Here is a 22342-nt window from a genome sequence, read left to right as displayed (position 1 = left end):
TAAAGTGGTAGTTTGTAATCTGACAGAGTAAATACTCTACTGTTGTACTTAGAATTAATCTGATAACTGTGAGGTGATAAAGTTTAGAATAATTTGATGTTAAAGTGATATTACAGGGCTATACTCACTGCTGCTGTGTATTATGCGTATGAGGGAGGGCTTGATTTGCTCATGATGGTCTAAACACACCTTTAAGGTAAAGTCTTCTCCTGCTGAATGGCAGTAACTCCATAATGGCATCAGGTCACTAAATATTTCTATGTTTGTTCCACATTCAGTTGATCTGCTGTTGTCTGCTCCTCTGGCCTTTAATGCAACAGCCTTTCTTCCTTTTTTTTTTTTTTTTTACAAACTAATGTGTGTTTCCTCATTTGGTTGGTTGGTTTTTTGTTTCTTTGCTGCAGCTCTATGCCCTGAGGAGGCAGAGTCTGCTCTGGAGGCCGCACACTTCTTCACTGAGGATGAACCACGAGGTGAACACACACACATGAACAGTGCAGTGTTTTCAGCTCAGATCTACAGTTCAACAGAAAATAAAGTACAGCAAAAGAATATGTAAGATTAACCCTGTGAACTCTGAGCAGTTTCTGTCAGATTTTTTTCCCACTGTACAGTATGACACAGATCATCCATTCTCTATACACCACTTGATCCTCATTGGGGTCGTGGGGGGTGGAGTCTATCCCAGCTGACTGAGGGTGAAGACAGGGGACCCCTGGACAGGAAACAGTCTATCTCAGGGCTACACATAGAGACAAACAATCACACTCACATTCACACCTACAGACTATTTAGAATCATTACTTAACCTCAGCATGTTTCTGGACTGTGGGATGAAGCCACCAATGTGTACATCAGCTGTAGAAAGATGTTTCACCGTGCTGCTTCATCTCCAACAGCTTGATCCTCTGTATTCTGTTTTTTTAATTGATCCATAGGTTTTATTTTCCTCTCAGTCCCTCTTGTCATCTCCTCTCTGCCCTGTGGAAACACTGCCTTATTTCCACTGTTGGTCACAGCAGAGTCAGTCATGGAGAATCAATAATGATGAGGAGGGAAGAACTTCTTGTTTTTTACAGAAACTGCTTGATTTGCATGAACAAATCTTTTACTAACAAATCTGAATGTTTCATTCTGTCTGCTTCTTCTTCTTCTGCTGCTTCATCTTCTTCATCATTTCTTTGTTCTGCCTGACCTTCTTCCTCTGCTTCTTCTTCTGCTGCTTCCTCTTCTTCTTTTTTCTCGTGATGTTTCTCCAGAATCTTCCTTCCTGTCTGATCTGGACACTTTGCAGCAGCAGGAAGTGACACCAGGTTTGTGTCTTTCTTGTTTGAGGAAACTCGGATGAGATTTTATTCTGACTACTGACTGATTTTATTCCAGTCCGCCGACACATAGTTTGTTACATCACTTAAGGATTTTACCTTCATTTGCAGTCATTATGCCGCTATTGATGATGATGATAATGATTACTCTGATGACGGTGATGATGATCATGATCTTCTCTCCGTAAACAGGTGAGGATGAGAAAGAGGAAGGAGACAGTGAGGAGAAGAGAGGTAAATGCTCCATGTCCTGCTGACTCTGTACAGGTCACATGACGTGTCACATTTCCTGACTGATCGCCTGCATGTTGGTCTGCTGCACAGTTTGTTTCTTTTTTTTTTTTTCCTCTCTTTCTTCCCACAATGATAGAGTTAAGCTATATCTGTCTTGTTGGGTCTCTTTTTTTAATTTATTTCATTGCTATGCCTATCCTTGTACACGTGTAGATACAGCTGTAAACAAAAAAGGAAAATTGAAGAATTGTGAATATTTATGTAAAAACTGTTGAAATTGAAGTAAAAACTTAGTTTAAAAAAATACAGAAAACTGCAAGAACAAACATGATCACAATCTCAAGATTTTCCTCCCGACACAAAGCATTGCATCAATTTTTATACTTATGGATACGTCATCAAAACACACCTCCTCCTGCCCTGGAAACCACAACCCATCGTCCTAAGACCACAATCAGGGTGCCCATGAAGTAATCGTACCCCACCTTTCTTCTGCAAAGTCAGCGTTATTTCTTGCTTAGGTCGACATTATTTCTTGCTTAGCTCAGCTTGCCCTGAGTTTCAACTCATGTGCGCCGTCGTAGTAAGGACATGAACTTCCTCCTCCCGCCTTATATGGGCACCCCTGAGCTTCCATAGGATTCCACTGGGCTGCGCCATAAGATTATTTAATGTGCTCATAACTTCAGATAGATAGCTGGAACTCCTCATCTAATCTTTGTTCTGCTCTTACATCTGCTTCACACATTCCACTTTATGCAGTTCTGTCTTTTTGTTTAAAATTAAACCACAGCACTGACAGCTGCCTGACTTCAGTCTGTGTCTGTTTCAGAGGTGAAAGACTACAGGTACTACCTGAGGATGTGGGCCAAAGAGAAGGAGCCCAAGAAAGAGAGCATCAAAGATCTGCCCAGGATGAACCAGGTGTGTGTGTGTGTGTGTGTGTGTGTGTGTGTGTGTTGACCTGTGTGTGTGTGTGTGTGTGTGTGTGTGTGTGTGTGTGTGTGTGTGTGTGTGTGTGTGTGTGTTGACCTGTGTGTGTGTGTGTGTGTTGACCTGTGTGTGTGTGTGTGTGTTGACCTGTGTGTGTGTGTGTGTGTGTGTGTGTGTGTGTGTGTGTTGACCTGTGTGTGTGTGTGTGTGTGTGTGTTGACCTGTGTGTGTGTGTGTGTGTGTGTGTTGACCTGTGTGTGTGTGTGTGTGTGTGTGTGTGTGTGTGTGTGTGTGTGTGTGTGTGTGTGTGTTGACCTGTGTGTGTGTGTGTGTGTGTGTGTGTGTGTGTGTGTTGACCTGTGTGTGTGTGTGTGTGTTGACCTGTGTGTGTGTGTGTGTGTGTGTGTGTGTGTGTGTGTGTGTGTGCGTGTGTTGACCTGTGTGTGTGTGTGTGTGTGTGTGTGTGTGTGTTGACCTGTGTGTGTGTGTGTGTGTGTGTGTGTGTGTGTGTGTGTGTGTGTGTGTGTGTGTGTGTGTGTGTGTGTTGACCTGTGTGTGTGTGTGTGTGTGTGTGTTCTTGTACTTGCTACATGGTGAGTACCATTTTCTGCATTTAACTATCAAAGTGAGGACATTTTTACAAAGTGAGGACATTTTGGCCGGTCCTCACTTTGAAACAGCCATGTTTGAGGGTGAAGAATTGTTTTTAGAGAACAGGTATGAATTGAGGTTTGGTTAGGGTTAGGATTAGGGTTAGTTGTGATAGTTAAGGTTAGGGTAAGGCTCTAGGAAATGCATTACGCCTATGGATGTCCTCACTAAGATAGAAGTACAAACATGTGTGTGTGTGTATTGACCTGTGTGTGTGTGTGTGTGTGTGTGTGTGTGTGTGTGTGTGTGTGTGTGTGTGTGTGTGTGTGTGTGTGTGTGTGTGTGTGTGTGTGTGTGTGTGTGTGTGTGTGTGTGTACAGGAGCAGTTCATCGAGCTGTGTAAGACTCTGTACAACATGTTCAGTGAGGAGCCCATGGAGCAGCAGCTCTACCACTCCATCGCCACCGTGGCCAGCCTGCTGCTGCGCATCGGAGAGGTCGGCAAAAAGTTCAACAACGGCAGCAAGAAAGCTGAGACTGCTGCTCAGGCCCCGCCCAGCAGCCTTCAGAGAGGGGAGGGACCTGGTGAGGGCCTGTCGGATGAGTCTCAGATGTGCCGGGCTTTGGCCGATGCCCAGCTGGAGCCGGCCGCTGCACAGACACCTGACGACGAAATCAAAGACGACACTTCTGTATCTTCGTACTCGGTGGTGAGCTCTGGCTCGCTGCAGTGTGAGGACATCGCCGACGACACTGTGCTGATTGGCGGCAGCGAGCAGAGGCGTGGCAGTGTGCTGGATGTCGATTGGTCGATCACCTTCGAGCAGGTTCTGGCGTCACTGTTGACCGAGCCACCACTCGTCGACTACTTTGAGAAAAAGAGGGACATCCAGTCCAAGATGGCCGCCTGTAAGGCTCAACGAGCAGTGGAACGTCAGACGAGCTCCACTTCTGATCACGAACTCACCCAGCATTCCACCTGATCACCTGACTCACCTGTCCTGTTTGTTTTCAGCCTCTGCTCAGGTGAGCTGAGACCAACAGAGAACTGATTTAAAAGTCATCAGCTGATCTGATAATGTGATTTGTGAAATTCTCAATGGATCGTCCCTGATGATGTCACTCTGACGATGACAGTGAGTGGCTGTTCTACATAGATGGAGTAAAAGAAACACGTCACCATTCTGAATATTATGAAGTCACCAACTAACCTTTTGACGTCACAGACTAACCTGTGAATTCACAGATTAACATGTGATGTCACACCATGACATCAGAAACAGTCTTGACACCTTCAGCTTTTTAAATCAACTTTGCTGTCATTAAGCATTGTCATGTTTTAATTTTTTGATTTTCTTAATGCGCTTTCAGTTGAGAGGAGACACTCTGGTCCAACACTGACCAGGAGTCATGGCACCACAGACCTGATAACACCTGCTGCTGGTGTTTGACAAGAACAAACAGTTCTAGGAGGAGGTTTTGCATCACATTAATACACAGTGAATCTTCAATCTAACATGAAGGTCATATTGAAGTTTCCCTTGTACTGGAAATCCATGCTATCAGAAATGAAGACGTTTACCTCTACAGCCCCCAAACAGATATTTAGCATCCCAGCTTTAGAAACCAATAGGAATCTGACCTCAGTGATACCTCACAGCTAACTAACCAATAGTGGTCCAGCTTTCTATAGCCCCGCCCCCTCACAGCTTCCAGGTGATCCAATCAGAATGAGCAGCTGCCTCACAATCCGTCAGGCTTATTTACTTTCTAGAGCTTCTTCTGCTAACTCTAAAAGGTCTGAGCCACAACAAAGTTCACCAGATGTTCTGCTGTTGGCTGCAAGAGAGAACACAGGAGTCCTCAAGCATCTCGGCATCAGAGTGGATTACTGTTGTCACTGATAGGAATGTAGTCGCTACAGTAATAGGAGAATCTTCAATGTTAGCAAGCTGTGCAGTTAATGTGACTAACAATAGCATTAGTCACACAAAGTGAGAAAACCTTATTGTTGTCAGGTTGTGCAGCTAATGTGGATAACTGAAGCTGTGGTGGTCTGCCCACATGTGATGCTGAGGGACATTCAGAGATGGTGGAAACTAAGGTAAACCAGTAAACAAGGACTAGGTGGGTTACTGTGCTTTCATGTCACCAGTTGAGCTTCAGTTCAAACTAAACTCAGCTGCTGTTTAAATCAGTTAGCTTCCCTCCAGCTCTCTGTGCTCACATAAACAGCATTTTAATACAGAGGAAGGGTTTTTCCTGTTTCTGCTGTCAGACAGCAGAACAAGTGTAAAACAGACACTGAGTCACAGAGCAGTAAGACTTCATGTTAACCAGCAGTCACTCCGTTTCTCTGCAGCTAAAATACAGAGGAGTTAAAAATAACTGCACTGAGAATTTACAGATATTTCTACGTAAATGATCCTCGGACGGAAACTCAGAAGATAGAAAGTTGTGCTCTGTCTCACTCATTAATCTGTAAATCGCAAAGAGGAAGAGTCCTCTTCCTGAAGGGAGGCGGGGCTAACATCCTGTTTAGAACAGGACTAAAACCAGGAGTTAGACAGTCTTGAAGAAATCAACCGTTTCTGAACACTGACAGACTCATTTTAAGGACACTTTAATCAAATGGGAACAGGATCAATGCAGGAGCTTGAACTGATCAGTGCTGATTCATTGATCTGTTCCCGAGTCTCTGCAGAACCAAACGGACTAATAAGCAGACGCACCATCCAATGACTCTCCTGAAACACTTCAGACGTGAAGCTCAGTAACAGAGTAAAGACATTAAAACCGTTTATTGACATCAACACAACAGACTGTAAATATGTTTATTTACACAAACGCTCTCGTTGGTTTTAAGAGATTCACAGTTCACTAAAAATGAGCTAAGCGTGTTCAGTGTTAACGTTTGTTGAGGTGAGGTCACCTGAAGCCTTGTTTGTTTTCCTGTTGCCTGCTTCCGATGACGCCACACCTGTGTATTCCTGCCTGTTGACGATCATGTCACTGTGTTTATTCACCAACCTGCTTTTAAATCCATCATATTGATCAGTTATTGTACTCTGTTGTTCTAATAAATCCTGAAGGAAATCACCTTCCTCTGAGGCCTGTTTCTGTTGAACACGTCCGCTGTGCTTGATATCATGGTTTTAGCAGGTTATGATGTTCTGTCCTAAGTCAGTTGGGATAGACTTCAGCCCCCCGTGTGTTCTGTGTGTTTAGATCAGAAAAACAGAATCTGATGAGCGTGTTTGTTGCTGATCAGTGTCTGTGGTTATTTGTTTGTTTTATTAAGATCCCCATTAGCTTCTGCAAGGCAGCTATTCTTCCTGGGGTCTTCATAATGTAATTAGTGACAACACAAAAACACCTTATGTACAGACATTGCATACAAAATCAAAATGACAGAATACACAAACAGTACTTACCAAATACATACAAGAATACGCATACATGATACGTATGACATACAGGGTGAGCCAAAAGTTTGGAAACAAATGAAAAGTCTATAATCCAAATAATATAATGTTATTTCAATAAATCAGTACCACAGATAAATTCAGAAGAGTATCAGATTAGTGTAAAACAAACATATTATGACATGTTCATGATTGTTTCTTATACAAAGTTGTTAATGTTTCCACCAACTGGTTACACTGGTTACACTGGTATCTTCTGGAATGTATCTTCATTCATGCTTATGAAGGTTCCTCAAACTGGACAGTAAATGTTGCCTCATAGTACTTTTGGATGTTTAAAAAAATTAAAACTATCAGATACTTTTCGTTTACCTGAAATCTGACACTGATGGTCTGCATTTTGAAGTTCTGCTCCAGCATACCTGGACCTTATGGTTCTATTCATTTTCTTCCGAGTTATTGCACTCTGCAAATACTATGCTTTTAAGTTATTTTATTATGCTATAACAAAAATGGGTAAAATAAGAGTGAATTCATTCACCCCCAACTCAAATAGATACTGCAGTTAAACTTTGTTTCCAAACTTTTGGGTCACCCTGTACATGTGCACAACTCACGTTGAACCAAAGAAGCATGCAACTCACAATAGTCCCACACTGAATCATCATAAAAATAGATTTTGTTCTACTGCAAAGATGATCCAACAAAAACAATGATCACAGAACCATCTACTGCAGAAACTAGCCCTGATTTGAGTTTCCTGAACAATGAAACACTGAACCATGCATCATCACTACTAATTACATTCACAATATGTACAATAATCTGAATCTTGCTATCTGAATATTGCAGTTGTGGCATTTGAGTTTCTAATTTACTTTTCATTTCATTATTGTATTTTACCTACCTCTGCTCCCCAGAGCACCCAATGGATATTAATTGCTGAAACTTTGTGTTTAATAATAATCTTTTAGTTTCATTTTATAACTTACCGTGTTCCTCTCTTGGCCTACACTACCATTCAAAAGTTTGGGGTTACCCAGACAATTCCATGTTTTCCATGAAAACTCCCAATTTGATTCATGTGCTAACATAACTACACAAAGGTTTTCTAATTAGACCCTCCAGAAAAACGCGGGCTAAAATCCTTGATTATGCCAATAAATATGCAGGGTTTTTATGCCATTTTATGCGGGGAAATTGCGGAAAGTTGAAAAGTATGCGAATATTTGTGAAATATGCAAAAATATGCACGATTCACCTGCCGTCTGGCTGCAGAGGGATATTTCCTCTAATCAGACACTGGGACTGCTGCAGGGTTACTGGACTGACAGTCTGTGCTCTGGGAGGGGGAGAAGCTCACAGCAGCATCTGCTGCTTGTTGAGGACAGTAACTGCAGAATGATCCGAGTTTTCCTGTCGGTCTCCAAAACGGCAGAAAAAGTCGCTAGATTTGTGGCTAGTCGCTTTTGACAAAAAAAAAGCCACTAGGACGCTTTGGAAAGTCACTAGATTTAGCGAGAAAGTCAGTCCCAGGTGATCTCCCATCCAGGCCAGACCCTGCTTGGCTTCTGAGATCAGACAAGAGCAGGCGTGCCCAGCATGATATGACCATAAACAACAGTATGAGCATCACACAAGCCTTTTAGAGGTGACAGAACTCCACATGTTGTTTGTCATGTGTCTGAACATGTTTTATATAGTCGAGAGACGACAACAGCCACAACGTTTGGGAACGATGTCAAGCTCCAAAAAGTCCATTGTTGAGTGGCACCAACTCTTCAAAATTACCTTGTTAGTTCAAAAGCAGTACTTGGGGGCAATAAACCTTGAATATTACATACAGTTGGATATGAAGTGGTACTTTTTTGTGGAATACATCTATAATAAACCTTTGCAAAATATTTTCTCATGATAGCTTGAATTTAATGTTCCTTTCAATGCCTAAGTGTCATTTTAGTTAACATCCCTTACTGTAGGTGGCGCTGTCTGCTGAGGAACAAATGGATCAAAATGTGCTGCCCCATCTGTGAGAGTACAGCTTCAGAGACAGAAAAGGCTAACAGCACCTGTTAGTCCCAGGTGGTCTCCCATCGAAGTACTAATCAGGCCAGATGCTGCTTGTGTAAAAGCCCTGAAAAGGGGAGTAATGAGTAAAGAATGCACGGACACAAACTTTCCTCAGCCATGTGTATAATGAATGACTGAAACACAAGCAACACAGCAATACGATTGGCAATACGAACCAAACATACTAGCATGGTAAAATGGCTGCTGGAAAACACAAAGCACTGCAGTGTAACTCATATCAACCTCAGATCAAACTGTCAGTTAATCCATCAATCTAGTCTATTAAACATACAATAGCCTCACATTAAATACAACAACAATAAACATAACTACAGACCATCTTGAAGATGACAATGTAGCTCGCTAGCATCAAAGCGGGTTAGCTCATGTGGCTCATTTAATCGTCGCCAGTTATTTAACTTCATAATTTCACAAAACATGGTCATATAACATTACAACTCATCTCCTGGTAACGTCTGTACATTCAACCAACACTCCTGTAAACAATAACTATTAATTTTGAGGAGCTCATACCTGAACAGGGGAGTAATGAGTAAAGAATGCTCGGACAAACTTTCCTCAGCCATGTGTATATAATGACTGAGAGGAGCAGTGGAGTGTACCGTAAATCAGTCCCTCCAGGATTTCGCGGGCGTTTTTCGTGATTGTTGAGGCCGAAAATGCCTAAATTCACGGCAGCTTTTCTTAAAAATTGCGATAAAAGTTGCGATGTTTTAAGCTTATTTGTTGTGATGAAATTGCGGGAGACAGTGACAGTTGCTAAAAAGCTGCATTTTTCCAGCTTGTAGAACATGATTTAACACTGTAATTGAGAATATTTATTCCGAAATTAATTATTTAACGTTCCAACCCATTTCCACAAAAGCTGACACACCATGGTGGGACATTAGCAGCAGCCAGATACTGGTTTAACATGACGTGGTTGGTAGATTTAAGACACAAAATGATCATTTACTATTCAATGAAGCATATTTGTGCATATCTTTCTGTGGCTTAAAAAGTTAATTTCACTTCCTGGCACACACGTGTTCACACACACACACGCTCACGGCTTGTCACGTCAATTAACAAGAACAGCACTGAGAGAGCGCAGTCCTCCAACCAAGACAGGTGTGTGTTCTGCATGTTTCATACCGAATCGCATGACCTAAATATGTAGCGGGCGAAGGGACTCAGAAACACCCCCACAATTTAATCAGTTGTTCCTTGTGTCATTTCCGATACGTCCACTGTGGTAGATTTGTTGTAGGATCACAATCATGTGATCGTCAGCAGGCTGCTGAGGTAGCGTCGTTGCCATGGTTACCGTGCCGCTATCAGATGTCCTGCCGCTATGAATCCTTAACAAATCCGTGGATCCAAACTTTAAGCCGTATCACTGCTGAAGTCTAATCACTTGGTCCTTGTGTCATTTCTGACCGACCCTGAAAATTTCATTTAAATCCCTGAGTCTGTTTTGTGATGCTGGCAACTGAGGAAGGATTCACTCATGCTGATCGTCACAGAACTCCGCCGTGTTCTTTGGTGGAATAATTAATCTAATTGACCTTCATTCTTTCAGTGCTCTAACAGATCTGGATGCAACACCATCATAGTGATTTTGTCTGGTCTGTTGTCCGCTCATGTAGGCCATTCTAATATGTTTCGTGTTTTTTTAAAATGTGTATCAATCCATGATTTTTTTTTTCTTGTTTTGTATTCCACCACAGTATTGCACGAGTGTAAAACAGTTTCGCTCCGCTTTGGTGAAGAACATCAGTGAATTAATTGTTTATCACGGTCTTCAGCAGTAATTTTTGTTGGTAAATGAGAGACATTATCGTACATGTCTGCATCTTCAAACCAGAAACAAGGAAGTGAATTCTGTGATGTACATGAATCACGTTTGTGCTGAGAACTGCTATGATTGGTGGAACTTACGTAAGGCGGGCCAAAATTTGCGGTGACTGGGCAAAATTGCAAGGCCGCGAAAAATTCGCGGAGACTGGTTGATTTCGCGTGAATTGTGCGATCGCAACATCGCGGATTCCTGGAGGGACTGGTAAACTTGCTCAACAAATTGAAACTCCCCCTGCTGGAGTTCTCCAGTAACTGCTGTTACAATCGTTTCTTAGACATAAAGCATAATGCCATGACAATTACTGTACTAAGACCGCTGCGATCAACAATAAACATTAACTAAATCAGAATGAACTATGGAATTAACTGAATGCCCTCAATTATCAGAATTCAATAATTAGAATTTGAAAAATAATACAGCTGGCATTACAGGTATTCCAATCCATCACACTTGGCTTCAGAGATCAGGAAAGATCAGACATGTCCAGGGTGGTATGGCCATAAGCAAAAGTACAAGCGTGACAGAAGCCTGTTAGAGGAAACAAAACTCCACATGTTGTTTCTCATGTTGCTTGCGTTCCCTTTTCACGTCCCTGCCTTCCTGGGATCTTCCTGGGGTCCAGTCTCCACCATGTCCACTGTGGGATGCTGCTGCTGACCTTCCTCCGGCCCTCTGCTTCCAACTCCCTTTTTCCACCAGTCAACTCTGCATTGCCTTCACTATACTGTTATCCTAACTTACATACTGTTTGAATTTTACTGCTAGCTATATATGGAGTATGTTTAATGTCAGAGCCGTACATCATAAGAGTAAACTATGAGTCAGTTTTCAATGTTAGCTTACACTTTGTTTGTGTCACATATCCTGTCATGCATGTATCCAAATGTGTGTTGTGTTTTCCTTGCTTTCCCACCCCTCCCTCTTCTCCCATCCCTCCCCCTTGCCCTCTTCTGTCCTTCTCAACCCGCCCGGCCAGCAGGCAGATGGGTCCCCCCTATATAGAGGCGGGTTCTGCTCGAGGTTTCTTCCCTGTTAAAAGGATATTTTTCCTTGCCACTGTCGCCTTTGGGCTTACTCTGGGGGTCAGGCATTTGGGTTCTGTAAAGCATCTTGAGACGATTTGACTGTAATTGACGCTTTATAAATAAAATTGAATTGAATTGAATTGAATCTTTCTGCATGGAGTTCGTATGTTTTGCCTGTGCATGTGTGGGTAATCCGGCTTCCCCTAACAGTCCAGAAACATGCAGAGGTTAATTAGGGATTCTAAATTGTCCGTAGGTGTGAAAATGAGTGTGACTGCTTGTGTCTATATGTAGCCCTGTGACAGACTGGTGACCTGTCCAGGTGTTTCCTGCCTTCACTCTAAGTCAACTGGGATACACTCCAGCTCCCATGACCCTAATGGCGCATAACAAGTAATAACACATTTTATGTAGTCTAGAGATGGCAACAGCCACAACATTTGGCAACAATGTCAAGCTCCAAAAAGTCCATTGTTGTGTGGCTTGAACTTTTCAAAACTTAAATATACTGCACATATAGCTGCTAAGTAAGAAGCAATTTGCTTCTTTCTTAGCAGCTATACTAAGTAACTATACTTGATATGCTCATCTACTAGATGAGCATATCAAGTATAGTAAGGGTGATGCAGAGTCGACTGGTGGAAATGGGTGGAAGTGGGCTGGAGGAAGGTCAGCAGCAGCATCCCTCAGTGGACATGATGGAGACTAAAGCAGATGGTGGGACAGCAACCACAGATCTGAAGCATCCAGCTCTGGGACCACGGGCACTCGGAGAAAGGACACAGGGGGAAACAGAGGGAGTGTAATGCAATAACAGTATATATAGTAAATACAAAGCTATATACAGTTGTGGTCAAAACTTTACATACACTTGTAAAGAACATAATTTCATGGCTCTCTTGAGTTTCCAGTTATTTCTACAACTCTTATTTTTCTCTGATGAAGTGACTGGAACAGATACTTCTTTGTCCCAAAAAACATTCATGAAGTTTGGTTCTTTTATGACTTTATTATGAGTTAACAGAAAAAGTGACCAAATCTGCTGGGTCAAAAATATACATACAGCAACATAAATTAGCAATTTTGGTGACTTAGAAAGTTGTGTCGATGAAATGAGCTTCATAGCATTGCCTCTTAACTTCTTGTGAGTGTTAATGAGTGACTACAGCTGGTTACTTCTCTGAGGCCATTTAAATAGGGCTCAGTGGATACAAACGCCCACAAACGCTACAACGAGAAAGTCAAAGGAGCTCAGCATGGATCTGAAAAAGCGAATCATTGACTTGAACAAGTCAGGAAAGTCACTTGGAGCCATTTCAAAGCAGCTGCAGGTCCCAAGAGCAACAGTGCAAACAATTGCTTGTAAGTACAAAGTGGATGGCACTGTTTTGTCACTGCCACGATCAGGAAGAAAATGTAAGCTATCACCTGCTGCAGAGAGAAAATTGGTCAGGAGGGTTAAGAGTCAACCGAGAACCACCAAAAAGCAGATCTGCCAAGAATTAGAAGCTGCTGGAACACAGGTGTCAGTGTCCATGGTCAAGCGTGTTTTGCATTGCCATGGACTGAGAGGCTGCCGTGCAAGAAGGAAGTCCTTGCTCCAAAAGCGACACCTTAAGGCTCAACTGAAGTTTGCTGCTGATCACATGGACAGAGATAAGACCTTCTGGAGGAAAGTTCTGTGGTCAGACGAAACAAAAATCGAGCTGTTTGGCCACAATGCCGAGCAATATGTTTGGAGGAGAAAAGGTGAGGCCTTTGACCCCTCGAACACCACGCCTACCGTCAAGCACGATGGTGGTAGTATTATGCTGTGGAGTTGTTTTGCTGCCCATGGAACTGGTGCTTTACAGATAGAACATAACCTAAAATGATCAGCCCGAAGGTTGGGTCTTGGGCGCAGCTGAGTGTTCCAACAGGACAATGACCCCAAACACAGATCAAAAATGGTAATGGAATGGCTAAATCAGGCTAGAATTAAGGTTTTAGAATGGCCCTCCCAAAGTCCTGACTTAAACCCCATTGAAAACGTGGACAATGAAGAAACAAGTCCAGTCCATGTCAGAAAGCCAACAAATTTAACTGAACTGCACCGATTCTGTCAAGAGGAGCGGTCAAAGATTCAACCAGAAGCTTGCCAGAAGCTTGTGGATGGCTACCAAAAGCGTCTAATTAAAGTGAAAATGGCCAAGGAACGTGTAACCAAATATTAGCATTGCTGTATGTATATTTTTGACCCAGCAGATTTGGTCACTTTTTTTAACTCATAATGAAGTCATTAAAGAACCAAATGAATGTTTTTTGTGACATAAAAGTATCTGTTCCAATCACTATCAGAGGAAAAATCAGAGTTGTAGAAATAACTGCAAACTCAAGAGAATCATGACATTATGTTCTTTACAAGTGTATGTAAACTTTTGACCACAACTGTAGAGAAGGGCTCAGTGCATCAAGAGGGGTCCCCAGCAGCCTAGGCTTATAGCAGCATAACTAGGGGCAGAACTAAGGGACGTCGAAAGGGGAAGTCAGTTGTGCAAATGAAGACACCAGCTGACCCCCTCAAGGTCACCAAGTCAGCTCTAACTGTAAGATTTGTCAAAAAAGAAGGTTTTAAGCCTGGTCTTAAAAATAGAGAGGGTGTCCGCCTCCCAAACACAAACTGGGAGCTGGTTTGTTTTAATTAATTTCTGATAAGGCTGATAACTGTATCTTGATCTATATTTCAGAAGGATTTTCATAAGAAAAGGTGGAACCCAACTCTCTAACTTAAACCATAGTTTTTCAGAGTTTTTGTCTACCTTACCATGCACACACACCTCACGTGCTATCAGACAGGACGTGATAATGCAGTCAGATTTCTTTGATGGTCAGTGATTTCAGCCACAGACTCTATGGCTCAGATGTCACATTAAGCTGCTGGTTAGGACTCATGGAAGTGCAGTAAGTTTGTTAAAATCACAGTTTGTGAGTAGATCCTCAGTTTACAGGTTTATTTTGATGTGTCCTTTTAAACTGTGAGTAATGGGTCATCAAATACTCTGATCTGGAGGAGTGTGTTTGCTGGTTTGTTTGCTGTTACTTTTGATGTGTTGTCATGTTGATTGTTTGATAGAACATCCGTCTTGATTTCTTTTTGTGTGGCTGTAAGTAATCTGATAATGAGTTGTATGATGCAATGTACTTTGGAAGATTAAACTCCCAGAATATGATCAAAGCAGTGGCTGACACTACATACAAATATAAAGGTTAGAATGCACAAAAAAGAAGTACACACACACACACACAAAAGGAAGCATCTTCATTTCTATTTGCCTCTGCCTTCAGGAAGAAGGTTCAGGTCGCTAAGACCTCAAACCACCAGATTGATCTCTGTACAACCTCATGTTCACTCACTTTAAAAGCTTGAGACGAGAAGAAACTGAAACTGCACTTCTCCACTTTAATCAGTCTGCTGCATAAACATATCTATCTATATCTATCTATCTATCTATCTATATAATGATATATACACACGTGGACAAAATTGTTGGTACCCCTCAGTTAAAGAAGGAAAAACCCACAATTCTCACTGAAATCACTTGAAACTCACAAAAGTAACAATAAATAAAAATTTATTGAAAATTAAATAATCAAAATCAGCCATCACTTTTGAATTGTTGATTAACATAATTATTTAAAAAAACAAACTAATGAAACAGGCCTGGACAAAAATGATGGTACCTCTATAAAAGATTGAAAACTATTTGACCAGAGTGACATGATTAACTCAGGTGTGTCATTTAATTGACATCACAGGTGTTTCCAAACTCATAATCAGTCAGTCTGCCTATTTAAAGGGAGACAAGTAGTCACCCTGCTGTTTGGTGAAAAGGTGTGTACCACACTGAACATGGACAACAGAAAGCGAAGGAGAGAATTGTCCCAGGACATCCGAAAAAAAATTATAGACAAACATCTTAAAGGTAAAGGCTATAAGACCATCTCTAAACAGCTTGAAGTTCCTGTGACAGCAGTGGCTCATATTATTCAGAAGTTCAAGACCCACGGGACAGTAGCCAACCTCCCTGGACGTGGCCGCAAGAGGAAAATTGATGACAAATTGAAGAGACGGATCGTTCGAACTGTATCCAAAGAGCCCAGAGCAACCTCCAAAGAAATTAAAGGTGAACTCCAAGGCCAAGGTACATCAGTGTCAGATCGCACCATTCGTCGTTGTTTGAGCCAAAGTGGACTTCATGGGAGACGACCAAGGAGGACACCACTGCTGAAAAAAACTCATTAAAAGCGAGACTGGAATTTGCAAAAATGCATGTTGACAAGCCACAAAGCTTCTGGGAGAATGTCCTTTGGACAGATGAGACCAAACTGGAGCTTTTTGGTAAGGCACATCAACTCTATGTTCATAGACTCAAAAACCAAGCATACGAAGAAAAGAACACTGTCCCTACGGTGAAACATGGAGGAGGCTCAGTAATGTTTTGGGGCTGCTTTGCTACATCTGGCACAGGGTGTCTTGAAAGTGTGCAAGGTACGATGAAATCTGAAGACTATCAAGGCATTCTGGAGAGAAATGTGCTGCCTAGTGTCAGAAAGCTTGGTCTCAGTCGCAGGTCATGGGTCTTCCAACAGGACAACGATCCAAAACACACAGCCAAAAACACCCAAGAATGGCTGAGAGAAAAGCGTTGGACTATTCTAAAGTGGCCTTCTATGAGCCCAGATCTGAATCCCATTGAACATATGTGGAAGGAGCTGAAACATGCCATTTGGAGAAGACACCCATCAAACCTGAGACAACTGGAGCTGTTTGCTCATGAGGAGTGGGCCAAAATACCTGTTGACAGCTGCAGAACGCTCATTGACAAATACAGAAATCGTTTAATTGCAGTGATTGCCTCAAAAGGTTGTGCAACAAAATATTAAGTTATGGGTACCATCATTTTTGTCCAGCCCTATTTCATTAGTTTGTTTTTTTAAATAATTATGTTAATCAACAATTCAAAAGTGATGGCTGATTTTGATTATTTAATTTTCAATAAATTTTTATTTATTGTTACTTTTGTGAGTTTCAAGTGATTTCAGTGAGAATTGTGGGTTTTTCCTTCTTTAACTGAGGGGTACCAACAATTTTGTCCACGTGTGTATACAATGTTACTTTTAATGTATTTTTACTATTTTTAATGCATTGTATGTTTTACTGCCCATGTCTTTTAATATTGACTTTGTGACAACTAATTGCATAATGACAATAAAGATTGACTTCACTTTGTATAACATAAAATGTGCAGAAGAATATTTGCCATGGAAAGTTGATTCATTTACTGCTGTAATTTTAAGCTCAGTCTTCAGCTGAAGAAGACAAGCTGCTATGTAAACTGTATATAATTTACTGTAATCACCAAGCCTGAACTGTGCTGATCTGTATACACAGTCGCTGTGACTTGCTCCACCTTCTGAGCTGTGATTGGGCAGTCAGAGCTTGGGGGCAGTGCTAATAGAAGAACAGGAAATGTTTCAAAGCTTCCATCACCACTAAACCACACAGTGAACCTTACAATGTGAGTACATGATGTTTTTCAAAGCACTGAAGCCAGAAGCAGCACAGCTGAAAGGACCCTAGTCCTGACTGAACCTGGTTCTGGCCCAAACCAGAGGACTAATGAGATAATCTTTAATGATAATAATTGTTAATGATAACAACATCTGTGGTGGGTTCATTTAACTGTGGTTGTTTTGCATCTCTTCAGTTTTTTGTGTCTCTTTGTGATTGTTTTTGGTCTCTTTGTAAGTGTTTAATTCCTTTTTGTGGTCACTGTGTCGCTTTGTGTCTCCCTATAGTAGTTCAACATCTCTTCATGGCAACCTTGGGGTTGTTTTGTGTCTTTGAGGTCATTTTGTGCATCTTTGTGGACATTTTGCATCCATTTGTGATTATTTTGTGTCTACCCCTGCTTGTGTTGTGTGTCTTTAGAATGATTTTGTGTCTTTTTGTGGTCATATTGCATGTCTTTATGGCAGTTTTGTATCTCTTTAAGGGTTTTTTTTGTGACTTTTTGTGGTTATTTTGTGTCTCTTTGCAGTTGTTTTTGTACCTTTAGGATGATCTTGTATGTCTTTGTGATGGGTTATTTTGTGTTGTTAGGAATATTTTGTCTGTGGCTGCTTTGTGTCACTTTGTGGTTGCTTTGTGTCTCCTTGTGATCATTTTGTGTCTCTGTGGTCATGTTTTGTCTTTCTGTGGTTGCTTTGTGTCCCTTTGTGCTTCTTTTGTGTCTGTTTGTTGAGGTTTTTATGATCATGACTGAGCCTCAGCCTGGTTCCGACCCAAACCCCAGATTCAGAGAAAGTACAGAGACGACAGCATGTTTTCACCATGTCCTACGGTCCCCACAAAGTCAGGCATACTGGACTCACACACACACAAACACTCACATCTGCATTCCATCATTTTCCTCAGCAGCTCAGAGATCAGATCAGACGGCAGAGCCGCTCAGCACTTACGCAGTCCGCCTGTGACCAGCCCTGATCCTGACACTGATCCTGAGAACCCACAGGCCTGCAAGAGGAAGAGGAAGGCAGCTGCTTCCGTGGAGACAGAAAACTGTGACAGAGACGAGGCAAAGCAGCAGAACAACTGAAGAGAAGAATGAGGCTGTTTGTGGGGACTCTGGTTCTCATCTGTCTGCTGTCGTCCGAATGCAGCTGCTCTCCGTCCTCTCGTCCTGCAGATGAATGTCCCAGCATGTCTGTCCGTAAGTCTTCGGCTCTTTTTCCTGAAAGCACAGTTGTACCTCAGAATTCCTTTTCATTGACTATTTCTGAAACTCAGATTACACATCAAAACACATCAGCAGTGAGTGCAGCCCTGTGTAAAATCAGTAAAATGCCAAATGATTCTGAACTGTATCACCTTTCAAAAGCTGCATTATGATGACCATCTTTTTCTTCTTCCTTTGAATGATCAAAGACAAACACTTTAGAAAGACTGTGTTCAAAACTATTCAATGCAACCAAAGTGAATCCAGATGTGATCACTGAAATTAAACTGAGTCTACCTGTGATTTCCACTCAACTAAACTGCGTAAACATGGATCTTACTCAGTTTTGGATCTGTGGTCTGTGTCTATCTCCATGTCTGCATCATGGCTCCACATAGAATGAATTGCCAAAAGAACTGAAAAATCTGACTGTGAGACGTCACAAAGATTTAAATGGATACAGGATCATCAGTTAACAACAACAACAAAAAAATCAGTTAAAACACAGTGCCAGCAGTAATCAGGAAGTAAAGAAGGAGCCGTAATCAGAGCTGCAGTGGTCGTCCTCCTAAAATGTCTCCACAGAGAATGAACTACTTTCACAATGCAGCGGTGAAAAACAGATGGCAACTGCTTCAGACTTGGTACAGGGTTATCAATGGAAAATAGAGTTTCTATGCAGCTCGGACAGTGTGAAGGACTCTGCAGAACATCAACCTTGATGGACAGAGGACAAAGAAAAAAAACTACCAGATGAAAGTTCACTGAAGAACATGAAAGAAGCCTGATGGATGTTGGGAGCATGCTCTTTGGTTCTTTTACCAAGACAAATTTGTTGGACTTAGATGGAGTCCAGCATGTTTGATGTGAACCTGACCAGGATTCCCACAGTGAATGCGTGGTCCTGACAGTGAAGCACAGAGGTGGGAGATGATTTAGGGGTGCATGAGTGTAAAATGTGCTGGGTTAGATTGTATTTATAGATGCACCATGACTGTTTGTGAATAAACTAAGATACAGGCTGACAAGATGACTCCCAGTCTGCAGAAGTCTGGCAGAAGAAGAATATTCCAGCATGAGATCCATCCAAAGAACAAAATCACACAGGAGTTCATTGACAAGGATAAAGGGAAAACTACAACCCGGAAAGTATGCCTCCTGACTTGAATCCAACAGAACATCCTTTGGGGTATTTTAAAGAGGACGGTAGAGCAACATAACCCCTCTAGCACAGAGCAGGTAAAATAAATAGAATGTCAGAACATAGAATAGAACTTGTGCAGAAATGGTCTGTCTTAGAAAGAGATGTCAGCTGCAACCAACATGTACCGTCATCAGACCCAAGTCAGTGGTCTGATGTCCATTCCTGCTGGTTTAGGTTCCCACAGTTTTCTTGTTCTTCTTTTTGGTCTCAGTTCCACCATGAAGGCCTGATTAGCAGACTCCTCCCAGCAGCTGATGTTAACAGGCGTTTGTTGTGGAAACTTTGGAAAACTTTGATGAATCTCTAATCTGAGCTGCTACAGTCAGTTCGTGTCCCTTTGAGGTTGGAATGCATCTTTCATTTAGATAGCTTTGTGGATGGTTTGTTTGCTGACATTTGACCTCTTAGGAAGTTAGACTGATCCTGAATGATGTGTCCAGACATTAGACTGGTCCTATATGCATCCAGAATTAGACCGGTCCTGCATGCATCCAGACATTAGACTGATCCTGTATATGTCCATATGTTAGAATAGTTCTGTATATATCCAGACAGTGGACTGGTTCTGTATGTGTCCTGACATTAGACTGGTCCCATTTGTTTTGTCCAGATATTAGTCTGGTGCTGTATGTGTTTAGACTGTAGAATAGTCCTGTCTATGTTTAGATGTTGGACTAGTTCAGTATGTGTTCACAGGTGAGACTGGTCCTGTATGTATCCAGACAAGACAATTGAATTGTCTTGTTTGTTTCCAGAAGTTATACTGATCGTGTATTTGTCCAGATGTGGTACGTGGTCTGGACATTTCCAGATCTCAGACTGATCTTGTGTATGTCCACAAGAGAGATTGGTAATGCATGTGCCCAGATGCTAAAGTGATTGTGTAATTGCCCTGACATTATACCGATCCTGTAAGTGTCCTGACATTAGACTGATCCTGTGCAATGTGTCCACAAGTGAGACTGGTTTCACATGAGTCCAGACATTTGACTGGTACTGTTTGTATCCAGACATTAGACTCATCCTGTTTGTGTCCAGACATTAGACTCATCCTGTTTGTGTCCAGACATTAGACTGGTCCTGTTTGTGTCCAGATATTAGACTGGACCTGTATTGTCATGAGTTTCTGTGACTAGAGCTGGACACTGGAAGCAGCATCTGTTTCCTGTCAAAATTCCAACAGATATTACAAAATACCAAATACTGAACATAGAGACTCTCCACAGTCTACAAACTGATGTGTATTCTGGTCTCTGCAGGTCTGCGGACGTTCCGGCTGGTGAAACGATGTAACTTCACTACTCTGAAGGAGAAGCAGCTGAAGGAGATCCAGGCTCCGACTACCAATCTGTACCTGCCAGTTCTGTACCTGCTGGCCTTCAGTGTGGGTCTGCCCTCCAACCTGCTGGCTCTCTGGGTTCTGGTGTTCCGGACCAAACCACTGCCATCCACTGTACTCCTCATCAACCTGACAGTGGCTGACTGCCTGCTACTGCTGGTGCTGCCATTTCGTATCGTCTACCACTTCCAAGGGAACAACTGGGGGCTGGGTGAGTCTTTCTGCCGTGTTGTCATGGCAGTGTTTTACGGCAACATGTACGGCTCCATCTGTTGTCTGGCCCTCGTGGCTCTGGACCGATACATTGCTTTGGTCCACCCATTCGGTGCCAGGACTCTGCGCAGTCGGCGAGTGTCCCTGTACATGACGACGGCAGTGTGGGTCGTGGTGCTGGCTGCCATGCTGCCGTTGCTGGTGTCACAGCAGACATACAAGCTGGACGAGCTGCAGATCACCACCTGCCATGACGCGTTGCCAGAGGAGGAGCATGAGAGCTACTTCATGCCCTACTTCATCACCTTGTTCGCCTGCTGCTTTGTGCTGCCCTTCGCTGTTGTCTTGTACTGCCATGCAGCGGTGCTGCGCACTCTGCTGGCCGAGAGGAAACGCTACGGCCACGCGGTCCGGGTCACGGTGTTGGTGCTGCTGGTCTTCATCGTATGTGTGCTGCCCAGCAACGTCCTCCTCCTCCTGACCTATGCTGACAGCTCACTGGATGCGGACGGCGAGGACGTTTATGTCCCTTACATGATCAGCTTAGCGGTTTGCTCCTTCAACAGCTGCATCGATCCCTTCATCTTCTACTTTGTGTCGGCAGAGTTCAGGCAGAAGGCTCGCAGCACTCTGTGTTGCCGCAGCGACTCTGGAGACAAGCCGTCCTCTCCAGCGAACATGTCCTCATCATCCTCGGGCCAACGGTCACAGGTCACCCTGTTGTCCATGTCCAGCCGGCAAGTGACGCCTGAGGTGCCGTGAGAGTCACATGACTGCTGACATCATCACAGCTTCTCACAGAAAATCAAACTGAGAACGTTGTTCATGTTCTGAAGGCTGTACTGATCGTTGATCAATTATTTAACCAGAAATAAAGAAAACATGATGAAAGAGAAGATTCACTCTGCTGCTCTGTGCATTCAGGGGAAGTTATCCTTTAAATCTTTGAGCTGTAAACAGGTTTATTTGAGATCAGAATGAATACTTAAACTAATACATATAAAGCATTTACAGTTTCTCTATAATGATGATAAACTTTCAGATTTCAGACTTATTTCTGAAATGAAGCAGCTCATAGGAAAAGAAGCTGCTCACTGACACTTAAGATTTGGTTAAATATAGCCCAGAACCTTTAGAATAAACCTGAATACACCCAGTCAGCTCCAGACACTCATGTTCACTTCACTGCTCAGAAGTGAAAGATGTAAACAGAAGCTATGAAGCTATTTCATATGTGAAAACACAAAGTTGGTGACTGTAAAACACAGACATAAAGACATAAATCTGAGGAAAAAAACTGCCATGGAACACCACATCAAAATGCAAAACAAATATCAAAACAAAAGAATCTGTGTTTTATTTTT

At 42.4% G+C, this 22342-nt stretch overlaps 2 protein-coding genes across 3 annotated transcripts in view; both read left to right on the top strand.

Moving 5' to 3' along the window:
- The window catches only part of LOC110969260 (TBC1 domain family member 9B), a 34881-nt gene extending 28699 nt beyond the window's left edge, over window positions 1–6182 (top strand). Inside the window, exons 19-23 of one of the 2 annotated variants that reach the window (XM_051954042.1) lie at window positions 405–473; window positions 1260–1313; window positions 1518–1559; window positions 2392–2483; window positions 3464–6182. In XM_051954042.1, the coding sequence (XP_051810002.1) occupies window positions 405–473; window positions 1260–1313; window positions 1518–1559; window positions 2392–2483; window positions 3464–4066 (860 nt within the window). In that variant the 3' untranslated portion in view covers window positions 4067–6182. The other variant, XM_051954043.1, reaches the window with a different exon arrangement.
- Window positions 6183–17212: 11030 nt separating this feature from the next.
- Window positions 17213–21874, top strand: si:ch211-132p1.2 (proteinase-activated receptor 4). The gene is made up of 2 exons (XM_022219308.2): window positions 17213–18216; window positions 20686–21874. The coding sequence occupies exons 1-2, from the start codon at window positions 18111–18113 to the stop codon at window positions 21738–21740; spliced, it is 1161 nt and encodes a 386-aa protein (XP_022075000.2). The 5' UTR covers window positions 17213–18110; the 3' UTR covers window positions 21741–21874.
- Window positions 21875–22342: the final 468 nt, after the last annotated feature.

Source organism: Acanthochromis polyacanthus, chromosome 10, assembly GCF_021347895.1.
Source record: "Acanthochromis polyacanthus isolate Apoly-LR-REF ecotype Palm Island chromosome 10, KAUST_Apoly_ChrSc, whole genome shotgun sequence".
NCBI lineage: Eukaryota > Metazoa > Chordata > Actinopteri > Pomacentridae > Acanthochromis > Acanthochromis polyacanthus.
The sequence above is the reverse complement of the archived record's forward strand: the minus strand, read 5'-3'. Positions and strand labels throughout refer to the sequence as shown.

Excerpts from the sequence above, each read along its gene's own strand:
- si:ch211-132p1.2 (XM_022219308.2), top strand. The coding sequence starts at position 18,111 with ATGAGGCTGTTTGTGGGGACTCTGGTTCTCATCTGTCTGCTGTCGTCC. Across the intron at positions 18,217-20,685 it reads ATGTCCCAGCATGTCTGTCC|GTCTGCGGACGTTCCGGCTG; the intron begins GTAAGTCTTCGG and ends TGGTCTCTGCAG.